Below are 26,205 nucleotides of genomic sequence, written 5' to 3' on the forward strand. Positions count from 1 at the left end.
ATCTCGGCTTATCAGGCGCAGGAGATGCATTCCTCTGGGCTGCTCCCTTTATAAGTCACTGCTGGCCGGACGCCCGCCCGCCCTCCGCTCCGCAGCCTCCGCGCCGGCAGCGCTGCCCGCTCCGCGCTGCCCCCGCTGCCCGGCCATGCCCTAAGCCCGGTGCCCGGTCCCGCTCGCCCGCCGAGGGACGCGCAAAGCTCGGGGACAGCCGGCAGCGATGGCACCCCCGTCCCCGTGCCCCGCCCGCCCCTGAGGGCGGCTGCTGCCGGGATGTTCAGCTGGCACCGGAGCTTCACCCTGGGAGCGCCCTGGAGAGGTGAGTCCTCCGCCCTCCCCGGGGCCCCCGCGGCTGCCAACGCCTCCCCAAAGCCGCTTCTCCGCCACCCCCTTCCTTCCCCTCAGCGGCCGCGCAGACGGTACTTAGGGCAAGCCCATCCCGTCCCTCCCGGCTCCTGGGCCCCGCCGGCCGGGCACGGCGCCGCGGCCGCCCCGTCCCCATGCTGCGCTCCCTGCTCTCCGGCTGCCTCTGTCCCCACGCAGGTGAGTCTGCCATGAGCGCGTCCCCTCCCGCTTCAGCCTCCGGCCGCTCCGCTCCTGCCCCGGCGGGGACAAGGATCGCGCTTTAGGAACCGGTTTGATTTCCTCTTTAAATGGGTTTATTTCGCCTTGGTAAGCGCGGCAAAGCTTGGGAGAGAGGAGCAGGGGAGGCGGGAGCGCTGTGGCTGCGAACGCCGTGCTGCCCAGGGACCGGCACCCATCGGAGCGCTGGGCACACGCTGCCCCCCGCACCGCGCGGGTCGGGGCTGCCCTCCGCCCGTCACTGCGCGGGCAGCCGACATCGGATCGCTTTCTAGGCTGGTACGTCCCCGTGCAGCAGATAGATAATTCTATCGCGGGTTCGAAATGTTCTACGTGCTCCCTCCTGTTCTGTGCAGAGGAGGTGACCCTGGCAGGGAAGGCAGCTATGGTTCTGCAGCTGATCACTTTGTAACTTTTTAAGTCTGTTGTGAAAGCAAATTATGTGGTCTCAGTATGTCTTTTTTAGCCGTAACGGGTCCAATGTATTTTATTCCTTAGCCAGAGCTACAGGCTTTGAGATCACAAGCCCCAGGTAGCAGAATTCTTTTAACATCCCTGTTCACCCCTCAGCTTGCCTTGTGTCAGCTGTAAACGAGACCAGCAGCTTCTGTCCCGTTAGCATCACTGCACTGGGTTGGTTTGCTTGGCATGGAGGTGGCTCCAGAGAGTGTTTGCCAGAGTCTAAATGTAGCTTGCTGCGCAATAGCAGCACGGAAGGTAAAGATGTTACAAAACACTGTGTTTGGGGTGGTTTTGCCTCCTGGAGTCCTGACTTCCCATCTTTATGCCAAACTTCTGTCTCCTTGGACTGCTGCAGCACAGGCAGTTCCCACAGAGTCACCAGAGATGCCACGTCTGTGGGCATCCACTCAGGTGCTCAAGGCTTGGATTGTGTTTCCCAGCTGTCCTGGTCTGGGGCAGCTACTCAGAGCTCAGTGTGAACTGGAGCCTCTCTGAAGTGCCCTAGCAGGTAACTGCTGAGCACCGTTGCCAGCAAGGCTTCTGAAGCACATTGCTCTGCCTGGGTTTGGTCTGGAGACTGCTACCCAATGACACGAAGGGCTCTAGAGCAGTGCTGCTGTGAGAGCATGCCAGCATGCCCATAAGATGTGGAAAGTGTTTGAAGAGATGTCATTTCACAGTATGGTAGAAACTGCTCCATTTTTCCCTGGATATAATTTGACCATGAACTTATTTCCTCCAAGACATGTAGTGCAAACCTAATGATAGGGGGAAGGAAGCTTGCTTTTCCACATGGAAGTGTCCCTCATCACCCAGACTCAGCAGTATTGTTGGCAGGATAGGTGAAAGCTTTGGTGGAGGAACAGACTTATCACACAGAGAACTAAGGAATCAAAGAGATTCAGCTAGAATTTCTCCAAATAAGAAACAGAGACAGTGCTCTCTAATCACCTCAGCTAGAAGGAGGCACCAAATATTATATATATCCTTGTTTGGACCCCATCTCTACTAAGAAAGAACAAAGAATGCTTTCTTGCAAGCTTTGTGGCAGGGACTTAAAAAGTTGTATCTCCAGCTGCAGCCTAAGATAGAGAACTTAAACCAAACAAAACTTTTTTTTAAGTGGCAGCTCAGTAACAGGGATATAGGCTGGATTTTGCCCCCCCCCCCCAACCCAAGGGGGCTGTTAGAGCAGAAGTGTCAGTGTGGCAGGACCTTTTGTACCTGCGAGTTCAGTTCACTGCAGTTACAGAATCACTCTGCATCACCACCACCTCATCATTTCCCCAAGGTCCTTTTGTGGCCTCAGCATGAGCAACAAACCCCAAAACCATCACTGCTCTCATTGCAACCATAAAAGATTTCAGACATGCAAGAGTATGGTTACACCTGTCCATTGCTACCTTGTTTGAGCAGAAGCAGCTCTCCAGGGTTTTGCCTAAGGACAGCAATGACTGCACATGAAGAATGGGTTAACAGTGACCTTTCCAATACAATTCATGGGTTCCTCTGGCTTCAGTTGAAGCACTGGTGTCTAAATGGCCTTGGTCTCTGGGGCTATTGAACAGTTGTTTATCCAAGCTTATTATAGGCAATAAAACCTGAATTACTACATACCTGTCATCCCTGGGGGACACGTTCCATCCTTGCAAAGGGCCTCCTGTCTCCCAGTTCATTTCTGGCTGAATAATCCTCCATGATATGAGGCAGCCTGCAGATCAGATGAACATGGAAAAGATCTCCTAAATTAGACAGTTTTTGCTGATTTGTGGTATATTTGTTTCCATTGTTTTCATTTTCTGGTCAGACACATCTGTGACCTGTGTGCTAAACAATCTTTTGCTGTTCTACAGGGCTACTCCTGACAACACTTTTATTTAGTTAATGTTTTGAACCTTTCTCCTGAAGGAGCACATGGGAATTTCCAAGGAGAAGGATTTTAGTGACAGCTGTCATCTCCCTGACAAAATCTCACAAATAAGCACCACAGGTGATTGTGAGAGCTGAACCTACCCCCAACACCAGGAGTGGTTACATTGCAGAGTGTAGAGGACTTGGGCACTGATCCTTGTGCACTGAAATTATCCTTGTCCCAGTTTTCCCACTGGGCCATATATCATATATAAATATTTATATATATATATAACACATACATATCATATATAAAGAAATAAGTTACAGGGTAATTGCAGTAATGAGTGGGACAGGCTCTTCAGCTGGTGCTATGCACAGGGTCAGGTGTTGGTCTAAAAACTGAACACTGACAGCCTACACAAATAATTGATAAACCAGGTGGTCTGTGGGGACCTGCTGTGCCCTAGGACTTTCTAACAAAGGTCACTAATCTATCAGACCTGTCTTTAGGTTTCAAAAACTTCACAGGTCACTTGGAATGAATAGAAGCAAGCTGTAAAAGTGTCAAGTGGCCTCTCTACTTGGAAATCCATTTCCTCTTTAGTTCACCCAACTGTATCAATCAGTAAACAATCAATCTCCTTCTCATTCCTCCTCAAATGCTTGCAAAGAGCTATAATTATCTCCTCCTCTTCTAAAACATATGTACTAAAGTCATGAATGCCTCCTCAGTCAGAGTCCTTGAACCGTGTTATCTTTCTCTCAGCATCTACTTTATATGGATTTATCGTTACCAGCTGCAGCTGTGGGGACCTATACAATTTCTGGTCACATTTTATCACCAAACTAGGATCCAAAGGAACTTCACACACTTAACTAACAGTGAGACTAGAGACCACCTTGGAGCCAAAGGATCCAAAAAATTTGTGCTTTTTCCAAGGACTATCTAAAATCTCAGCTTTGTCATAACTATGCCTTTGCATTCAAATTTCAAGCAAATCAAATTGTATATGTACTCTCATGAAATCCACAGGCATTTTAGTTTCCTGGTTGGATAAACTGAAATGTCAAGAATTTGGTCTATGGTGCAAATATTCAGTTACCACATGGGAGTGTGTTCTTCTGCAAATGTGAATTTTCCAGTCGCAGCTCTGGTTGGGAAAAAAACCCCAAACCTTCACAAGTTTCTGCTGTTGTAGATAGAAGTTGTAACTGGTGCACTGAAGACACAAGACCTTCTGATAAGCTCTTCTTAGAAATTCTTAGGCTCGTGATTGCCCTAATTGTTAAGGAGAAGCCTTTGCTCAGATTGGGCAGCCCAAGATCCAGCAGCATACTCAGCATGCTTTGCTTGAAAGGCATTGGGAAGGCAGATTGCAGACCCTTAGTGCCAAGCAGCACCCCAGCCATTGCCGGGACTGGGATCAGATCTTCAACAGTCCATTAAAGCACTGGGTGGTTGGGGAGATCCCTGGCCCATGGAAATACACTAAAAAGCTCTGTAGAGATAGATTTTCTTCCCAGAGCGTCGATTGGTAGTAATTGCTAATTTTTTTGGGGTGGGGATTTCTTTCATTTGTTGGATTGTTTTGTTTGGGTTTAGTTTTCTGGCAGCGTAAGAGTAATCCAGTTCTTCTGAGTAGTGAGGTCCTGTCCATACAATGCCTCCCTGTGCCCACAGGGCTATGCAAGGGACAGCCCTTGCCCAGCCGGGAAAGTAACACAGCTCCCTCTGGCACTGTGTGGGGGCCACTGGGGCTGAGGAGGTGCCAGCACGCCCCAGCACCCAGCCCCACCCCTCAGCACATGTGGGGGAAGAGTCAGCAGCAAAAAATGCCTATTGTTTCAGAAAGGAAGTGACCCCTTTTCTCTTAAATGCTGGGAAATTGAGACCTCATCATTGGTGAGAAAAAAAAAAAATCACCTCTTCGAAGTTAAAGGGAAATACCACCTGAGCTGTACTGCCAGCAGTGTTAGAGAATGTGGCAGAGTGACAGAACTAAAGGGAGACTTTTTGTAAAGGAAGGAAGGAAAATGAGGGAGTGCAAGGACTTAATGGGAGAGGCAGCCTTTCATTTCTAGGTCATGAGTTTGACTCCAGCTCACCAGTCACTGCTACCTAATGATTTTTCAAAAGCCGACAATCATCTCTTAGTCTGTTACTTGAAGGCCACAGGCCCATCACAGAACCAGTCTTGCATGGCACAAGAGAGGAGTTGCTAGGCAGGCTGTGTGCCTTCTCTGTGGGATGATGAAAAACCTTTTCTGGGGCTTTGCGTGTGCATCTTACTCCTGTACTGAGGCCTAAGCAGATTGGTAGGAGTGCTGGGGTTTGACTTTGGTCTTCCTTTGCAGGGCAGCTATGCAAAGTCCCTCTACTCTAACAACCCAAGTCATTGGGGATGCCCTTTACTTTTTTGGTGCTCTGCTCCTGTGGCACAGTACAGTTGGAAAGTACTGGCCATATGAACTGCAATGTAGAGGGTGTTGCATGTCTTGTGGCAGACAGTAGTAGAGGGAGGAATAGATTCTCTGAGTATCTTTGGACTGTTCACCCTGCACAACCCTACCAGCACCACCCACCGTGGATGGGTTTACTGTGCACACAGACCTTGCATTAGCTCTGGGGACAAGCAGAAGACTGCCACGCTCTAATGCTGCTCCAGCAGCAGATGAAGACAAGGAAAGCTTTGGTTCCAGTTGTGCCAGTCACTGTGCACATGTTTAACAGAGATCCTCCTCTGCCAAGTAACGTACAAATGAAGATGAACATTTTGATAAGACAGGTGGGCAGAGATTGGAAGGGAGGAGAGCAGCAAAGGGCAGTGCTGTATAGTATAGCTCTTTACTGCCACTAGGAGCACTCATCCCACTGCCAGCCTGGCCTCTTCCCATCCAGCAGTTAGCCAGATACATCAGAAGACCACGTGCTATGATACTTAAGTCAATGCATCAGAGGCCAAGGACCCTCTCAGGGATGTAGCTTAACAAGGCTTGCACTGAAGGAATTGCCAGTGAAACCCAGCTTTGAGCCACAGGCATAGATTGAAAAAAGAAAAGAAAAAAAAAAATCAGACATGGGTTCCAGCACTTTGGAGCATGGGGATTTGGATACAGACTTTAGATTGGTTTACTAGAAAGATGGGAGCTTTTGCAGAAATTGGGTCTGAGCAGGACTGGAAACACACAGGAGTTTTGCCTGAGCAGTTGTTCATCTCTTGCATGCAAGTTACTTGGGATAAAGAAAATGCTTGAAAGCAATTTCATGTTTAGATATTCACCCTCTTTCTCCTGGTCAGAAATCTCTGTATTAATGCATGAGGCTGAGCTGTGGCAGCTGCTAGTTATTATGCAACTGGAAAAATATACTTGGACTTAAAACTCCAAAAAAGGGAAGCCTTGAGACAGGAGCTGATGGGAGGGTATTCACCTTTGAAAGACTTAAGTTTCCCTGTTAGGCTATGCTAACTGCCAGCAGAGAAATATCCTAGAAAACGATCTGAAAACAATTCAAAGCAAAGTTCTACAGACTTAGCTGGGACACATCCATTCCTTTAACTCCCTACTAATGACCTTCAGCTAATAGCTACTTCAGTGTTACCACCTTCCCATGAGTTGGGAAGCAATATTATTCTCCAGCTGTACAGGCACAGGAAACGCAGCAACTTTCCCAAGGTTATACATAATCAGTCACCGTCAGTTACAGCATATATTTCAATCCAGGGAACACTGTTTAACTCTAGGGTGATTACAGAGCCATATAATCCTTTGAGAGGGCTACTAGGCAAGTAGTGCAAGCTACCCTGAGACAACGTTTGGCCTGGGCATGCATGGCGAGATGCTCGAGGAAGCTATACTTATTCTGAAACATGCACACAAAACTCCACTCCTTCCCTGGCTGCCATACCAGTGTACCACCCAGCTGCCTAAAAGCCGCAGCGTTTGATACCTTACCCCCACCCCAGAGGGGTGTGGAAAACCAGTCCAGGGCAAAAGAGACAAAAAACAACAACAAAAAAAATCTTGGCTGAATTCCCAGGAGCAGCAGTGTCAAACCTGGCTGGCCTCCAGCGCAATTAAATACATCTTACCATCGTTAATGCCACTGTTCAGCTCTCTGAAGTTCTTCACACCTCCTTTCAGAAGTCTCTGAGCAGGATTGTAACCATACCCCTAGAGCATGCTCCCTCCATGCCAGGCAGAAGTTCATCTCCCTTGCTTGCTTGCTTGCCTTGCTTAGGGCCCCTAACAAAGCACTTACAAGCCAAGTCCTCAGCCAAAATTAGTTAGCTAACACAGTTCTGTTAAGGGCCCTGGAAATTAGTAAATTTATAGCAGCTGAGGTTCTGGCTCACTTTTTTTTTTCTTTTTTTGTAATTGCACAGATGAGCTTTATTTGCACCATTCTGGTGTTTGTTAGCGATATTCTTGAAAGAACTGAGCACTTCTGTATGCCTCTTTCAAGATATGTAGCAGAAAAAAATCTGCTTGTTGGAAGCTCCATGGTTTAGATTCCATAACTCAATTAACAGAGAGGAAGAAAAGAGACTGCTCTGTCAGTGAGGTGCAACAAGAATAACTTGAGTTTCAGGTCACTGCCTTAATCATGGGAGATCTCTGCTGTAGCACAGATGACCTCACTGACCATGGGAAAGTATCATTGAATGAATGAGGATGAGGTGCCTAAGCATGTTGCAAAATCCTGCCATCCTTTGCCTCTATTCTGGTCTTGTGGTAGGGGGATGATAACATTTTGCATCATCACAAAGGGTTGGGAGGATAAATAAGAAATACTCAACACTGGGGTTAACAGGATATGACAGTGCTGAGATCAATGGTTTGCAGCCTAGAACAGATAAACAAGAAGTTTTTGTGAAACCATGTGATGTTGCTAGTGACCACAGTAGGGGGAGAGCAAAGGACTTTGTTGTTGGCATCAAGGCAATCCTCACACAGAGAGTCAGAGATTTCATCTCATCTTCTATTTTTTTCTACTGCAGCCAAACTTTTTGGTACACATTGCAGTTTTTGTAGTCATGAAAGATATGAATTAAAGTGTCTGACATCTCCTTCTGTAAGTAGCAAGACCTCATTTTAACATGCTGCTTCCTGATTTCAGACAAAGAAATGTTTGTGTAGGCCAGAGCAAAACCAGTTAAGCAAGAAGAAAAAGGGGCAGATTGAAAGAAGTGAGAGAATCCAGTCAAAGCAAAGCATAGCATGATTAATAAGTGAAGGCAATCAGTCTGTGGGAAGGAACTACTATTGCATATAGTAATTCCTGGTAAGAGTGACACTTCTATGGTTTGTTCTTAAAAGTAAATGGAGGAATGCAACTGCTCTCCTCCTGACTCAGTGGTTTTGTTGGCCAGCTGGGGTGGTGATGCCATCAGAAGAGCCTGTAAGCCTTGTATTTTTTCATGCAGATGCACGCCTTGCTTCTTGCTGCCAAGAGATGTTTGCAGCTGAGCAGGTAGATCCTCTTCACTTCAAATCAGAAGTGACTCAGCTCCACCTCCTTCCAAGACCTGGCACTCAGCTCTCTCTTACAGCTGGTGTTTTGCTGTGTGTGAAAGTACAAACCAGCCACCCTATTCTTTGTCCTCAGTTCAGGGTCCCTCATGCTTATCCAAAAATTGGAAGAATGACAACATAGCCCAGCACAGGCAGCTCCTGATGAATTTCCCTGGGCATTTCTGTGGGCAGTGTCTTTTTCTTGTCCCTCACCACAGCAATGTACTGGTGTTATATTGCTGAGGTCTGGAACTGACTGTCCTAAATGTGACTCTTTGCACTGAAAAGATGTCTGTGAATCCTGCTAAGAGAGGCAGTGCAATTCTGTATATGATAAACAAGATCTTATATAAGGTGTTGTAAGCACTGTGTGCCCATGTGCCACAAAAAGCCCATCAGATGGGATTATTTATCACTCACTGCCCTTTATGAAAATCCAGTGTAAAATATTAAATCTGTGGGTGTCTATGAACAGCAAAGGGCATGTTTCAGTGGTATCCCAGGAAATTCAAAAGATCAAATAAAAGGAAATTTAAATACAGTAGAAAATGTCCATGTACTAGTTAGCTTGGCCTTAATGAGTAAAAGTCTGCCTTGTCTGTGTAGATTCAGAAAGCGAGCTGGAGAAGGGAAGGCTGGAAAATGGGTTATTTCTGAAACAGGGATTTTTCTGGGTTACCATGAAGGAGAGCTGCACAGGAGAGCTTTCCCTGCTCCACACTGGTGGTGTGGATCCAAGGCACAGTTACATTACTGGGAGTGAGTTTGTGAACAAGGCACAGTTACATTACTGGGAGTGAGTTGTGAAGCTGCTGCTGGTTTGATTCAGGCAAAAAGAAAGGAAAGAGGAGGGAGGAATGATAGGAAATGAAGTAGGAAGTAAGATATCCAGAAAAGTGTATGCATTGTAGCCCTCTAAGGTGCTCTGGGTTAGGCACTAATAAGGGAAAAGATACCAGAGAAACTGAAGTTTTGTACTGCAGTAATTCCTGGTTCCAAATCCACAATCAGATGGATTTGGAACTGAGATTTGCAGTTTGCTAAAGGGTAGATGCAGAACTTTCCCACTGGCTCTCATACCATTGTGATCCAGAAGTCTGCACTATGAAATATTATATTAATAAAAAGCTGTAAGAAAACCTGGGGCAGATCTTCATCTCCTGAAGATCAGCTTTTCATCCAGAGACTGTTCTACCACGTTACTGTGTAAAATAATTGTGATTTGAAAACAAGTCTTCTTTGTCTACATGCAAAAAGCTCTTGAACAAAGCTGCCCCCATCTCCTTACTCTTTACAAATAGGTAGGAGTTCATTTAAAGAAATTACTTCATAGCTAAAACCATACAGGGAGTGAAAAAGATTTACAGTGCCTCATTTGCTTTTCTTATCAGTACTTGCTTTTTGTCACCTGTATGTGTGCAGAGAATACTGTAGAGATTACCAAACAGTTTGCAAATTGCTTATTGCAACCCAAAATTCACTTAAGCCTGTGGAAAGACAGATTTTACTCTTTTTTCTGCTGGTTCAGAATACATTTAAATCAGAGAAAATATTTAGCCTTAAATTAATATCTATCATGCTGAAGGAACATGTACTTCTCTGCATCTATATGCAGGTAATCACTAAAAAGTCATCTGGTTACATGTTGTTTTCTACCTATCTACTAAATCAGAACTCTGTGTGCATTTATTAGTCCCCCTAAAGGACTCTGGGGCTATGAAACATAACACTTTTGTTGTAGCAAAGCTTACAAGAAAGCTTCATATAGCTCAAGAAAAACAAATTAGGGCTGTCCCCTTCTATCACCTTAGTATAGGCAGTTACACATTCCACATTCCTCAGGAGATGCATTAGACACTGAGTTTTGTTGCCTTCTGTGACCTTCTGCTTGTTTTCTTTTAAGCAGGTAAGAAGAGCCCACCTGCTGAGGACAAAGTTGTGTTAACACACATGAAGATATTGAGCAATGAAGGAATTCAAAACCCAGGGTTAATCCCAGAGGCTCCAGCTGACACAGCCTGCACAGAAGAGTCCCATCTTCCCGGCGCCAGCCTCCTACCAGACTGCTTGGAAAATCCAAATGCAGCAGCCGCACCGGTAGATCCAAACTGTGCAGATGGCCCGGCAAGCACTGACTACGTACCCACCCTGCCTGACCTCAGCGCCTTCGAGTCCAAGTGCCGGCTTCATAGATTCTCCAAATTTGAATCTGAGGACTCAGGGGTTGAATTGCCAAGTGGGGCTAATTCTCCATCAACGCCGACTGGCTCAGAGAAGAGCTTTGTGCTTCACAGCAGAGACTCATTTTGTGACTCAGGTGTGCTTAGCACCTCTTCTTCTCCAGAAATTGACCATCAGCTAATGAGAACATGTAAAGAACATGCCGGAAAAGTCAGCCTCCAAGATCCAGAGAGCAAAAACCAAGATGATTACTACAGCCAGGAGGCAGATGCTGTGCAGGGTCCTGCAGCTTCCCTTGAAGACTTCAGTGTCCCTCAGGAAGAAAATCCTGATGAACATTTTGACCAGAGTGACAAGCAGTTTCCAGAAAAGGAACCTACCCCAGAGAGGGACCTTTCCAGGGAAAGCACTCTTTCCACCCCAGGTCCCATAGAAGAGCCAAAGACAATTGCTGACAGTTTCCCAGAGAATTTTGGCAGCATGCAAGACCTTCAGATCCACGAACATCCGCTGAAGAAGTACCCCACAAGTGACAGTCTGAATGAATACATGGATGAATGCTGTAGACTGAGTGAGGTAAGAAGCACCTAAACTGAATATTAGATCTAGGCCTGTCCAAACACCCTAGTCAGGGTTCAAGTCCTGTTTGTCACAAACTAGGACACATCTGAGTGAGTTTAGAATACCTCCCCTGAAACTGTTGTAAGCTGTAAATAATGGTAATTGATTTTTAAGATGGCTTTTCATAGCAGTAAAATTCTGAAGTAATTCATAAATATCAGGTCTCGGTAAGGATGACAAACAGCTCTTAGAGATGTGATGTTTCAAAAAGCCCCAGAGTAGAGGATGGACTTGGTTCTGGTCTCAAAATGAAGATTGTGTACTTAGTCATCATCCCTGGGAACAGCTGGACTGCTGTTGGGACACTGAAATTTGGACAGAACTTGTCTAAGTGATATTTCATTTCTGTCCAGGCCTGTTGTGTCCTGTTGAGCCAGCTCTCCCAAATAATATATGAGCAGGGAGCTAATGCACAAATTCAGATCTTTGCAGGGCTGGAGCTGGAGATGCCATTTTATCTCACGAACACAGCTGTGATGGACCAAACTGCAAAGACATAATTTCAGCAGGTTGTCCCATTCCATAGTTCCTCTATTCCCTATTGCCGAGGACACTGTGCCACTGACGGGAGAATAAAAAGCTCTTCTGTGCACCTTCTCCCATAGCAGATGTTGGCAAGCACTCACCCCAGTGCTCTGCCTGAAGGCTCATGCTGCTGAAGTGGTGACAGATCCCTGCCTTGTCTGCCCACTGCAGTGGATTCCAGGAACCAGCATCAAACCGTGCATAGTGGGGATTTCTTTTTAGGGCATTCATTGCAGTAATAGCGATGAATTGGAATGGGAGATGGGTGGGAGGAAGCCAAGTAACAAGTGATGTGCACTGTGCATACAATTTAACCATGACCTCTCTGCCCCAGCCATGAACTATCAGGCGCTGGACTTCCTCTCCAGCATCCCAAACCCTCTCAAGCAGCAAGAAAGGTCAGAGATGTCCCATCTCTGTTAACATTGCATATCAAGACTGTACAAGCAACACACAATCCATCTGAGCAGTCTCTTCCTCCCCAGAGCTGTCTCACACATGGCAGAAGACAAATGTCTAACAAACTAACAGTCAGTGATCTGTTTGTTTGGCAGAGAGTTCAAGAAACGATCAGAGCAGCAGAGTCTGACCATAAGGAGACTTCATAAAAAGTTACCTAAATTCTCTGTTGCACTCTGGAGGGTTTGCAGCTGGATTGGTCTTGTCTGACAGCTCTATATGCCTGTGAAATTCTTTTAAATACTTTGTGAAATGGAGTCTCAGTTTCCCAAAGCAGAGCATTTAAATAAACAAGAGAATAAATTAGAAAGAAGCTGAAGAGGAAATGAAGCTCTTGGTGGCTTATCTCCCCTCCTTTTTAATATCCTCACTGGCTGAGTGCTAAAGCTCTGTGCCCCAGAGCACTTTTCTGTCTTTGTTTTTTGAGCTGTATAAATACAGCTGTGACCTAGATGCTAAGGAAGTTTGCCCCTCTTCACAGAGCACCTCCAGGCTGCTGTATCTCAAGAGCAGCACTCTTCAAACTGCTGGGATGCCAGGTAGCACCCAAGCTGACTGGGACAAGAAATGCCCACCGGCTGCTGCACAGCCCTGTGGCTGGTGCTGCTCTGTGTGCCTCAGAGCATCAGGACAGCCTCTTGCAGCTGCAGAGCCTTCTGCCCTCACCAAATCTGCACAAGGCTGACCTGCCTTTACTGTCATATAACAGAGGTGGGACACAGTGAGACTTGCTCAGAAGCAATGTCCAGATGATCATCTGTCCATGCAGCTGATGAATCCATCTTGGTTCATCCCAGTTGAGGCTCTGCTTCAGGCGTACTCTGTGGTTTTCACATTTGCCTGTGACCTGTCCCAAGACACAACATGGTACTTAGAAGCCAATCTCTTCTATGGCCTGATGTCTTCTGAGGGACTCAGATACCTCTAGAAATGCAATCAGTGTTGTCTGAAAGAAAGCAGGCTAGTACAGGGTATGCCTGCCCTGCTTGGCAAGAACGTGGCAAACCAAATTGCTCCATCAAATCAATTCCTGCTGCAATAATGTTGATAGACATGCAAGAGTGCTTACACTGGCTTATATTTAATGCTAAGTGACAGCATTATTTAATTATAGGTGACAGCAACTTCCTCAGTTCTGTTGCTTGTTTTGGGAACAGAGCTTTTAAGTGAGAGGAGAACAGTTGAGTTTCCCTAGCCCAGCTGGCTGTGGCAATGCCAACAGCACTGCACTTACCAGTTCACCACAGCCGAGCAAGGATTCAGTCTGTGGATGAGGTTGCCCCTTGATGTCCTCCTGACCTCTCTCACTGCTGAGGCCTCTTCCAAGAGAACAGGAAGGAAAATACTGAAAAAGAGAGACTGGAAATGACCAAATGTTTTGACCGTTTGGATTCAGTTGGTGAACGGCTTTGGCTGAAAATATACATCAAATCATTTCAGTCCGGCATTTCTTAAACAAAGTTTTCTGATCTTTTGTTTTGAACTATTGTTATTTTGAAATTTGCCTGCATTTGGAAAGATGAAAGAAAGTGGAAGCTGTCAAACAACAAGAGAAAGAACTTTGAAGCCTAAATAAAAGCATTTCCTTTTAATCAAAATTAAATGTTCAGGGTCAGTTTGAAGATACATAGCTTTTGATGCTTTTGCTTTACAAACATTTCCTCACACTTCATAAAGTTTACATTTAAAGCCAGCCCATATCCTAGACGAAGAGAGAGGGTGGGAACACTGTCATCATTAAATGAAAAAAACCCCATTATTCATGCAGTGCAATTTATCTTGAGCCAAAGCAGTCAAAATGCTTCTCTACAGAGTGGTATGGTTCAGGGGAAGAATAGGGCAACCTGTGATGGTCATCCCCATAGCCTGTGCATGCTGCTTAGAGGAAATCAGAAGCTATCAGCAAGCACAGCCCCTCCTGGACAGCAGGGTGGAGCACTCAGAAATATACAGCACAATCCCTCTCTTTCCTGTTATTCACAAGGCTCCTGGTGCTGTCAGCTTTCAGTGACAAATGCTTCCCGCTCAACCTGTGGTGTCACTAATCAGTTGCTCCGAGTCCGTGATGGGGGGTTCATAATTATGTTCCTTGGTGGCAGTCGGTGCAGTGACTGTGCTGCCTCTGTACTGGCCATGCTAATGTGGCAAGAGCACGCAATGAGGGATTTATGGGAGGATGGAGCACAGTATAAATCAAAACTATCCACAAGAGAAAGTGAAGAGCATTGCGTGAAGTGTAGAAACCTAAGTCAATGCAAAATACATCAGTGAGCTCTTGTCTGAATGAAGAAAATCTTCCCCTGCAAGCTGCCCATCACCTTCAGCTCCTGCTGCCAGGTCCAGCCCAGGACAGTTTTCCATTGAGCCCAACTGACGAAAAGCACCCCACATGTATCCAAGTAACAGATAATGGCTGAAATGAGGCAGGAAAAACTGCTGATTAGATGACCAGAAATGCAGATTTTGATTATAGATCAATTGGACAAGGGGCTTGAAAGCAGCTGTCATTCTTGCAGCTCCTACTGAACTTCGAATCTTTGTAGTTCTCAGATGCTGCAGTGAGCACAATGTTACACAGAGACAAGAGAGACAGGCTTCCACCTCTGCAACTCAGGTAGCCTCAAAGGAAAAGTGATTTTACACTAGTCAAAATATTGCCTGGAGGGGTCTAGATTAGCCATAGTTCCCAGTGCAGATACTGATCCTGTATTTTTAAACTTACTAAGAAATCTGTGGGCCAGCACAACTGTAATGGTTTACTCCCAGAGACACATGTACTGAGAAGCTGTCCCCAAAACTTACTCAGGTGAGCACTGACAAGAGCAGAGATCTCTTTTTAGTTACACAGGTGTAAAGTCAGTGTAGTGCACCTCAACTCTGCAGGGTCAAAACTGTAATGGAAGTAACTCAGCACAGCACAGCTGAGAGCCTTTGACTCCTTTTCTTCCAGATGAGGGTCTGGCTCAGTCTCATGTACCTAAAAGCAAAATCTGGCACCTACTTATACATTATATTGTTACTTTCCTAGAGCAACTTCAACCATTTGATTCATAATTGTGTCTGTCTGATCCTTCTCATCCTTACCTTGCAGAAAAGTATGCAAGGTGTTTTTCCTTTGTAGGTTTCATCAGCTCAAAAATGGGCATACAGCTTTTGTTCCAACACTATTTGATAATTCCCATGTGTGGAGTGGGAAAAATTTCAGTCTTGTTAGGTGAATATTTTGGGAAGCTTCAACTGGAAGGACAGAAACTGGAAGAGACTCATCCTGGAAAATGTTTGCAATTTTTCTATGGTTGCTTACTGTTCACTACTAGCATAAAACTGTCTCAGGTGCTGAAAGGAAAATATTTAGACCAGAATAGGACAGACCAGGTTCTATGCACTTGGTATCACCAGAAGATATCAAGGACTGTTTAGGTATTTCCAATCTATGAAAAAACAAAGTCCTCAAAGGGTTCCTAGAAAGGCCCTCTCTGCACAATTGTTTTGGGGGAAACCAGCTACATTGCACAAATTTTCTGTATCAAACGCCTACCATATCTGAGCAATTCTGAGGCTAACAGGCTCTGTGGCAGGGCAAGCCAGGTGAAGCAAGACCCCCCCCCCAAAAAAAACTTTCTACTCTTGCATGCTGACCACTGAGGTGGCTGGCCCTTGCAGGAATATGCAGGCACAGGAGGCTCTGCCTGATTTGCCTCTTGCTCATTTGCACTTTCTGGGATCACTTCAATAAAATCCAGATAAATTTCCTATCAAATGGGCCAAACTGCCTGCCCTAAGCAGCCTCTGAAGGCTGGCTGTTTCCTCTGTCTGGGGTCTTTAGCATATTGAGTCCAACCTTCAGTCTGGTTTAGGTCCTCTGCAGGAGGAGATCCACCTAAGACCTGGAGCAACTACTCTGCACCTTTTCCCTCTCATTTTCTGGGCACCTGTATTTACTCTCAAGAGTTAGAAGTTCTGTCTAACTTTTGCTAGAAGCCAGATTTTCTCTATGCCTCCCCAAATACACCTTTTCTTTCCAGTGCCTTCAGCTCTAGACACAGAGCACTGGAAATCAGGGCCACCTTCTCTTCACCCTGCCCATTTTGCCCTACCAACCTAGCAGCTGCAGACATGAAGCAGGACCGTACAGCATTAAGTACAGGACAAACAAAAAGAGGGTCTCTAACAGAAAGAGGTCACAAACGCTTCATGCTTTTTCTGCAGTCTAAGTTAGAACTAAATATTTTATATCATCCTCTTCTCCAAGACCTCCTCTGTCCCTTGTACCCTCCCCTTTTGTTTCCACAGATATAAGGGGTTAGATTTGGCTCAGTGTCTCCTTAGGGCAATACACGTGCCAACAGTCATGCAAAAGCAAACTAGCAGGAAGGGGAGTTGCTAGATGTGCAAAAAGAGGGTACAGTGTGGCAGAAAACTTATATTTTCAAGGACAATGAGGAACATCTGACAACCCATTGGGACAGCATTCAAAAAATTACTATTCATTTCAGGACTGCTCAAAATGGCCAAATTTTCAGAAGCTGATATTCATGTACTTTCTGAAAATCATGCTTCTGAAGCACGGCACCCTGGAATCCCTGGCTGCTTTCAGATATGTTGGTTATAGTGCTTTTGATTCAAACTTTTCTCACTAGACACCACACATGCTTTGGTCTCCCTTTGGGTCCTGGGGCTGTGCTCCTTCTCACTGCACAGCCACACTGCGTACTCACTTTCATGGCTGAGTAACTTTTGTCTTGCCATCACTTCTGCAGGCTCTGCCTGAGAGGAAACAAAAAATCGTGAATATGAATGACTGGTTGGCTTGGAGTCAACAACCTCTGTCCCAACCTCAGACACAAAACCATCTGGATATAATAATACCTGTTTATAAATAACGTTGTATCATCATTTGTTTAAAAAGAAGTAAATCCTAATGTTGATTATTTTTGAACACACCATGAGCTTTCTGACATAATGAAAAGACAGGAAGAGTCCCAAGGCTGGCATTTCCCCAAAAATGTAGATTGTTGTGGGAAAGGAGACAGAGTAAGCTTCCTGCTTTTGTAGAGGGAACTTATTTTTTGAAGTAAGATAAACTTAGAGCACTGCTTTTGTAAAGATCGAGGCTTATTTTACTTACTGATATCACACTCACATCAGCAGGCAGCGCCAAGGTGGAAGTGAGCCTCTGCGTGTGTTTGTTTGCATCACGTTCGACACAGCCTGCTCATGGCACAGGGGAGGACACTTGCTGTGCACAGGGAAGTCCTGGGACCAGAAATGGTGAGGTGCAGAGCAGGGGGCAGGGAAGCGTCATTGCCTTTCCTCTGCCACAGGATTTCAGTCTCTGGCACTGCCCTTGGCTGAGCAGCAGTGAGACTCTGGCAGGTCCTGGGTGAAGAGAGAGTGGTAGTAGAGATTATCCTACTACCGCCAGACAGCAAAGTTGATCCTGCAGACTCTCTTTGGGCATCTCTTGAAGACTGAGAAAACAGCAACAGGGATGTTAGTTGGCATCTGGTAAAGACCAGTGGAAAGATGTTCTTTCTCTTTGGCAGCTTGGTTCAGACACACGTCTCTCTTAGAGACTCACCTGTGATGTACCAGTCAGAGTACATCAGACAAAATGTACCCTCAGGTTGGCCACAGTGCAGCAAATCAATACAACCTGCAGATATGTGCCTTTGGGTAGGAGCCAAGCTCAGCCTCAGTACACATAAGCAAATGACAAAAGAGGACTATGGGCTAAGTGAGCCATACTAGCCCCAGCCATCTATACCATACAGTAGAATCATATTTGTTTGTAAGGGTCCTATGGGTACTAAAAGACAAAAATTAGCCTGAGAGGTGGAACTAGAAACAAGTTGTCATGAGGTTTTCCTCTGTGTCAGCCTGTGATCAGTCAGAGGAGTCCCTCTGATGGTGGATATTGCTGAGTAATCCAGAAAAGAGCTCCAGTAAGCAGTGCTGTAGCTCAAATCTGTCTATGACCAAAGCCTCTTGCAAGAGGAAACACACATGACTGTAAGGAATGTGTAGGGCTCTTAGCTGCTAGTAAGAATTGCTCTGTTGTTACTCCATGGTCCAAGATGCATTGTCTTTGCAGGTGAACCAAGGTAACAGCAAAGCCCTGGGATCTGGTCTGGGATACCTAGAACACATTTGCCAACTGATTGAAAAGATTGGGCAGCTGCAGGAGCACAACCTGCGTCTCCAAAAACAAGTGTGCAGCTTGCAGAAAGAGCAGAAGATGTGCCAGTTAAAAGAGGTAAGCAGACACCATAGCATCTTCCATTAAATTATATAGTCATGGCCCAGATGGAAAGTTCTGTGTGAGGGAAGATGCTAATTTACCAGATCCATCACCCACCTGGGCTGGGTACTTTGGTCTTCAGGGAACTCTTGCCCACCACAATGGGCTTAGTTTCCCGAGCGTGGGCTTGGGTTTCTGTTCCTGTTCAGTTTTGCTTCCCAGATGTGCTTGCTTCTGTTGAGTTAAAAAGCATCCTCTCACCTCATGCGATGGCCAGCTCTCAGTCATTAGCTTTTACTTCTCTACAGTTGTAAACTTCCCAGGAACACATCTCCTCTCCTCAGTGCTATCAAAACGAAATCTGCAGACCTCCTTAACAATTGTGTTTTGAATTAAGAGATATTTCTTCCTTCAAATGTCAAAATCGCACAATTTCTCACAAAATGACACAATGGGAAAGAGAAGTAGTGGTGCTACTACCCAACTCCATGTTTTCTTTCCCTTCTTGTGCTTCTGAGCTGCCAGATGAAGAATCTCTGACACAAAACATCTCAGTGTTCCCATTTGTCATTTTTATCAGCCCGAGCTAGCTGGGGAATTTGACTGAAATTTGCAAATCATTTCAGTGTCCACCTAAACAGCATTTTTTTGCCCCCTCGTATTTTGTTCAGCTCTACCCCACCTCTACTTCTCAGTTCTTTTTCTTCAACCACTACATAAGGTTTCTAGCTTTCTTCCTCCCCTGCTTTTCTGTTTATTTTATCACTCCCCAAAGGAACAGAAGGGGTTTGTCACACTCAACTATTTCTTCCCAGCTGTGCTATGGCCAGTCTTTTATTCTCCCGATAGCGTCATTCTTCCTCTGGTGCTGCTCTCCCACCTGCTGGGACTGGATCTGCAGTAGGTGACTGACTCCTCCTCAGAGCCAAAGCCAAGTTCTGAGTCAGGTTGCAGAGCAAAGTAGCTCGTAATTTCCATGTACCCATCTCATGCTCAGAGGAATGCAGCCTCCTACATAGAGCCTGGGAATTGTTAACACATTTCCTGGAGCTTTACAATTGTGAGTCATTGCTCAAAGTAGCTCTTCCAAGCTGCAAACTCATCTGGTGTATGTCCCCCCTCCCCAGCTCCCACTGAAATGAAAGGAACCGTGCTTTCATTTAAATATTTGAAACCTTGATCTTTTTGGTACTCAAGATCTCTCAGCAGTGCCTTTGGAGATGCATTTGTCCTGTACTGTTCAGTGGGGAACTGGATCCCTAGCTGTAACATTCAGCACTTGCAGTGTGCTCTACAAAACTGGATGCTCTCCCGGGTATCTCTGTGGTGCCTGCATCTCCTATATTTGAGCAGCTCTCTGCCATTTTGTTCTTTAGTCATAGCCCCTCTGTGTAGAAGAGGAACACTACTACCCCATTTGCCACGAGATGTGAAGATTGCTGTCCACATCATATTTTTGGAGGGATTCCAAAGGCTCCTTTACAAACCATGTTCATTCTTCATGAGCATGGAAAGACAGGGAAATCTATAATACCATGGGCCAAACCCAGCATCTTTCATCAGATTTTCAAAGCACCTCCCAAAGGTATAAGTAACGCAAACTGCCATGCTGTTGTGACAACATATCCAGATGAGAAGTGACATTGAAACTGTCAATTGCTTGTCTCCAGAGGTGCTAAACTGGTGTTGGCCTGTCCTGGTTCCAAACCCAATAAACAGTCTGGTTCCTTTTCTGCTTCAGCTGGATAAAACTCTTCTGGCTTCCTGCCCTACTAAATTCTTGTGCAACATGGTCATGCAAGGTAGAAAATCTCCCCTTTCTGCCCCACAAGCTACAGCAGAAGTACACTGGCTGAAATACCACATACAGTCAATCTGACTGGTAACATGCAAGAGAACTGTGGCATCCCACCAACAAAAGTACAAGATATTGTTGTCTGTGCATGTTCCAAAACAAATAACATTATCTTAAAATTCGAGTCATTGTTATAATGGATCTGTTTATTTACACTAATGCCTTAGCTATGCAGCTCTGTGTTTAGACACTTGTATTCAGTTCTTCCTAGGAAACAAATCAAAAAGATGCTTAGTATCAGACAATTTAAGTTAAATGCTAATGAATCCATAAAAACTCTGTATTGCCAACTCCAGGCTTCTCAGCCTTTTAGAAAATTAAGTAATTTGTCTGGGTTCTGGTGGGACTCAGGACAAAGATGGACATCCCTGGGCTGGAATGATTGCAATTTGTCTGTGCTATCACACTGCCCAGTTACCTTGGGCTGTTGCAGCCTGAAAGCCTGCATACTTTCTTTTTGTCTGGTATAGGAGTACCTTCTGCAGCACTGCTCCTGTGGAGCTGCCAGCATCTTCCTCAGCTCACATCAAGACATTAAAACAATGTTTGCTGGGAGGACCAGACCTCACAGCCTCTTGGTTCAGACTGGAAACCCATCTGATCTTTCCATCATCCCAGAAATAGGAGCGAACACTGAAAAGCTGAGCAGCTGCAATGGTGAGTTCAGATATGTCTAACCTGCTCTCCTGTTTGCCACCACTTGGTCAAATAAGCTGACCAGCCACTTTCTTCTCCCTAGGAAAGACAGATGGGAACAGAGCAAGGTGTTAGTAGAACTAAACCTTAGCTGGAAATCCAAGAGAAGCAATTTAAAATGCTTTGTCTATACCTAGGATTTTAACACTGGCTGCTTCACTTGTGCGAATCAGGGCTTTTTGCTCTGCAGCTGTGGCTATAAGGATCAGGATAAATGCATTATAAAATGGGTCTTTCTTTTGGAAACTTAGCATGCCTGAATGGGCCCATTAGTGGAGCCCCTCTGTGTGGCTTTAAAATCTTCCCAGGTAAGGTAGGATTTGATCTAAGATGGAAAGCCTTAAGCCTGTTGTTAGTCTCCTACCCTCTCAAGTAGGCACAGAACACATTCCTGGAGGATGACTTGTTCTATAGACTAAGTGGAAATAAGCCCCAGCTGCAAAGCTTGGATCAGAGACCAACTTTTCCAGAAGGCTGAGAAAGACTGGGCTCAGCCTACTGATGATAAAGCCAGATGAAAAGTCTGGATCCAATGTTAGATGTCAACCAACTCACTAAGTGAGGCTAATGAGTTTATTTCAAACCTTGGACTTCAGCCTGTCTCTAATACCCGGTGAAACCCAGAACCTCAGCACACCTCCTAGGAGGACTGAGTCAGGGTATAACTGGCCTTAGGGATGTCTAGTGCTGAGGGTCAAAATTATCCTTTCCTGGCACTTTCAGAGCAGGCTTGGAAGGAAAATAAGATCACGAAGAAACCCTTAGAAAGTCCTGCCATGGTCAGGCACTTTATTGGAGCATTAACCTTTTCTCCACTGCAGTGTGGCATGAAGACACACATAGTCTCATCCCATCTTTAAGTCCTTAGTGTTGTCATCCCATCTGGAGTCGTAAGTTTCTAGAAGCACTGCCCAGAGGCCATCCTAGCAGGACACTGCTAAGAAAAGTGAGCAAGTCCTTGCATTTTATTGCAGGAAGCGAGAGAGACTCAGAATCAGGAAAGAGCCAGCTGATGGTGGGGCTCAGGAAGTCATCAAACAACAGGAACAACAAGGAGAATGAGTTCAGAGAAGCTGGCAGTATGGCTGAGGGACAGGCTTTTCTGTCAAAGGACCCTTCAGTAAGAAAGGTGAGTGATAAGCTTGAAGGCAGACCCTGAGTGGGACCTATGGGAGAAGCAGAGAGAAGTTCTGCTCAGGCAGATGAGTGTGGGGTACCAGGGGAACAAACCAACCCTGTCTGCTATCAAGCAGGGCTGGGGCAGTGAGGGCCAGGGTGGTCTGTGTCCCTCTACTCCCAGATTTAAATGAAGGACTGTCTTTATGCCAACAAAGGCACAAATGGATCACTGGTGCAGGGGAGAGGAACACCACAGAGAGCAGCATGGGTTTTAGCCCTCACCAACTCCAGACAGCTCAGTGTGTAGACTCTGTCATAAGTATCTTCACTACTGATGTTAGTGAGATTAAACCAAGCATTCGTGACCACATAAAAAAATGTTAGTGGATCAATCCTTAGCTGGCCACACTTACTACTAGACTAGCAGCATATCAATGTAATTAGGTCCAGTCCCCAAAGCATATCTTAGGGAATCCATGGCTCTGAAGTCCAAGGGAGCCAGGATGAGTGCTTTCCTCTCCCTTTCTTTCCCATTGTTTGTGGCTGCCTCAGCACTTTCATGTTCCGGTGGGGATCAGAAGTGCTGAAATGCCAGCACAGAGACTCTAATCAGAATATTCTCAGCCCAACAGGAAAGAGGAAGGAGTAGGTCTCTCATGGGAAAGACCTTCTCATGAAATTTCCACCCTGAAGTTGTAAATAGGTCACAAACACTTCGATGAACTTCAGAAATCAAAGTAAGGCTGAATTCTGAAAGGTGCTCCACATTCTGGCTTGTGTCCAGCCAGTTTCCAGAGTATTTTAAGCACACGGAAAGTCCTGATGACTTCACAGGACTGGAGAACAAGATCCATGCTCTTTAAACTGAATCCTCACGCTCTTTTGTTACATCACACCTTAGTATTGTCACTTAGTATTAGATTTTGTAACCTGAACATGAAATGCCCCATTTATTCCTACTGTATTGGAATTCTGTCTGCTACACTCATCCTAAGGGTACTAGGTACTACAGACATGAACTGGCAGTCTAAATACAAAAGAGAGATGAGAGGTGGTAAAAGAAAGAAGGGATTATCACACATGAGAGACTGAACAGTAAAGAGATAAAGGACTTGACCAAGGCTATGGGTATATGCCAGGGCAGAGCTGAGAACAAAGCCTAGTCTTTTGCCAACAATGGGAGATGGTCTCACTGGCTTGTTATTTATCAATGTATTTGCCTTTTGTTTTTAGGGTCTGGATGTCAGCAAGAACATCTCGGTACGTACTGTCTTTGCAGAATATTTTTAACTTGTGCCTGCATTATCAGGGACCAGGCTTCTGTACTGCACAGCATTGTACACGAACAAAAGAGGTTTGTTGACTCCTGAAGTTTACTATCAAAATAACAGACACACAAGTATTATGACTTACCCGTGTGGCCCCTTGTTCTGCCACCCCCACTGCAGACGACAGCCCCCAGGAACAGGCAACTGCTCAGGCTTTCTGCGGTATCAGCTGTGCTTGCTTTTCTGAGACAACACCAGCACAACGAGGGACTAACTGCCGAGGCCTCCAAAACTCTGTTACAGCACACATTAATCCTAGCAGTAAACACAAAGGTTTGCTATTTCCATGAGTAAACAGTCTCGTTTACAGGCAATTAACTCAATAGCACAGAATCTTATGTTGCAGTTCTCAGCTGAGCCTGTGACCTCATCTGAAGTTTTGAACTGAAAACTTTGCAGAGCCCCAAGGAGTTACTGCAGTAGGCACTGGTGGGGCTGGTACGTGTGGCTGGGCAGCTGCCAGGTTGTGCTCTCAGAGTGGCCACAACTCCTGTAGTAATGGCTCTGCTGGTGGCACAGTGGGCAGGAACCTTTTGACAGGGCAGAACAATGCTCCAACCCTGATAATGGTTTGAGAACTTTAGTGAAATGCGAATCGTTTCTACCCGTTATGCTAGTTCTGGGGCATGATCATTTTTGTTCTGTTCCCAAAGTTTTCCAGCCATCACTTTAGGAAATTTAAAACAATACAGAAAAAGAACATTAAAATTTTTGATGCTTAGCTCCTTTTAGTTCAGGAGTCCAGATGACCTCAGCCTGGAGAGAATAAACATTAGGGATGGCCTCCTGAGACTCCCTGACCTCCTGATAATCTCTATTAGCATTTCAAATGTAAGAGCCCAGTAGCTGTGGCTTGAAACGTGACAGGGTAAAAAAGGCTTGATCTCTTCTAATTCATGGTCCACAAAAGTCACCACCTTGAAAAGGGCTGATAACAGTGCACCTGGCCTAATAGAAAGGATAAGAGAGTCAAACTGCTTTTTTGGGTTTTGTTGTAAAGGCCCCCTGGGCGCATGTGAGTAGATAGGAAACCAAATGGATCTTTTCCTTTAGTACAGTATAACAATAGGGTAAAACTGCCCTTAGGCAGCTACTTAGCACTCACCACTGAGGTGCCCTCACTCTCTGAACCCTGAAGTCAGATAGAACAGCAGTGTCCTAGACAGGGAAATGTTACCAAACAAAATACAAAAAAAGGATGGTGTTACTCACAATTCTTCCATCCTGTCTCCTTGTTCCCTGTATAGGTACAGGCTGGCCACTAGGTATCATTGCACAGTGTTAAAAATTCTTTTGTGTGACCTGAACCCTATCTGTCTGAAAGAAGTTGCCCTCTTCCCACCACCCTGGAGTACCCCAAAGTATCATATGTTGGCCAGATGAGGTCTGCCAGCAACTTGCCACTGGTCTTTCAAGTTGTGGTTTCTTTTTGCTCCCTAGGGCGAGAGCCATGCTTGGGGGAGAATGAGAGATCTTATGAGAAAGACACGGTTGAGAAATCAGAACAAGCTGGGACTGACCTCTGCTGCTCTGAAGAGGTCCTGCCCACAGTTGTACAGGTGAGGTAATGCTATGGGAGATTTTCACTTAGTGTTGGGAAGAGGTGATAGAAGATTTACCTCTGGTTGTTGATGCCTGGAGAAGACCACTCCTTACCTTCTCTCCATTGCATATGCTGGTCATGGCCAGTAGTGCCATTTGCTTCCTTAGTGCCCAGATGCTCTAAGATCCCAACTGGATGTTACCTGTGTGAGAATAATGGAAACATTAGGGTTCCTAAAAGATGGTGCTTGCCCCCCAGCAGGACAAGGGTATGATGACAATTAGCCAGAGCCACTCTGTAGTCTAATTACTTGTCCTTCTGCTCCCTCCTAAGCATTACAGTCAAGGTTAATGCTGTCCTTTGTCCACTTTCCCACCTTTCATCCAGTGAACAGTAACCAATATGGCACCTGATGTGTGATGAGATGGGACAGTCAGATCAGCTGGATGGTTTCCTGTCAGAGGAAGGGAGATGAAGTTTACTGAGCGTATGCTCATGAGTGGGACCTGCTTGTTGCTGTAGATGAATATTTGAGTCAAGCATGAGGTCTTATTTCTATTAAGGGTTCCATGCTGGTCCCTTAGACAAGCTTGTCTACCAGGCTAGTTTACAGGCTGGCCTCTGAGCTGTACTGTGTGGTGCATGTCTGTCTGACAGTGCTGCCAGCTACCCCTTGTACAGATATTCCCAGTGTGCTTGCCAAGTTCTCCCAGCTAGTCTGATGAACTTGGAGCGTTTGTGTATATAATCGGGTAACAGGAAGAGCCTGGGTATCTTACTCACCAAAGCAGGAGCATTACATGGAGCTGTGCACCTCCCTGTATGTTTTTTCAGCTGAGGTCTCAGTAACCTTGAGCAGAACAGCTCAAATGTGCTTAAGCCCTCCTCAGGTTTTAGAGCGGGTGATGGTAGGGAAACAGCAGTTGTTTAAGCACTCAGGAATGTCCTATTGTTCCCCTTAAGACAGCCTGTACCTACCTTACAAAATACATAAGGGAACTGGGAATCTTGTAATTACAGCTCAAAAAACCTCTCTGTAGTTCATGGAGTGACTTTTCCAGCTGGGAGAAGCTTGGTTGGGGCCCAAGCACACGTAACAGGCGAACTTCCTCCTATTGTTTGGGAAACTGAAAGAAACACAAAGCAGAAAGAGATCAAACAGTTCCATCTAAAATAGACGGTGAACCAGCTGGGGAAAAAATACAAACTCCTGTGAACCTTTCCTCTA

The 26,205-nt window shown here is 45.6% G+C and overlaps 1 protein-coding gene across 3 annotated transcripts in view; it reads left to right on the forward strand.

Moving 5' to 3' along the window:
- Window positions 1-466: 466 nt before the first annotated feature.
- LOC113950124 overlaps window positions 467-26,205 on the forward strand; it is a 31,160-nt gene continuing 5,421 nt past the window's right edge. The window contains exons 1-7 of one of the 3 annotated variants that reach the window (XM_027649524.1): window positions 467-540; window positions 10,316-11,166; window positions 18,290-18,451; window positions 20,762-20,948; window positions 21,962-22,116; window positions 23,340-23,366; window positions 24,875-24,993. In XM_027649524.1, the coding sequence (XP_027505325.1) occupies window positions 498-540; window positions 10,316-11,166; window positions 18,290-18,451; window positions 20,762-20,948; window positions 21,962-22,116; window positions 23,340-23,366; window positions 24,875-24,993 (1,544 nt within the window). In that variant the 5' untranslated portion in view covers window positions 467-497. Of the gene's footprint in view, window positions 541-8,071; window positions 8,180-10,312; window positions 11,167-18,289; window positions 18,452-20,761; window positions 20,949-21,961; window positions 22,117-23,339; window positions 23,367-24,874; window positions 24,994-26,205 lie in introns of those variants that run through there. The other 2 variants (XM_027649523.1, XM_027649525.1) reach the window with 2 other exon arrangements.

The sequence above is a fragment of the Corapipo altera genome, unplaced genomic scaffold (assembly GCF_003945725.1).
Source record: "Corapipo altera isolate COAL_440 unplaced genomic scaffold, ASM394572v1 53, whole genome shotgun sequence".
Classification (NCBI taxonomy): Eukaryota; Metazoa; Chordata; class Aves; order Passeriformes; family Pipridae; genus Corapipo; species Corapipo altera.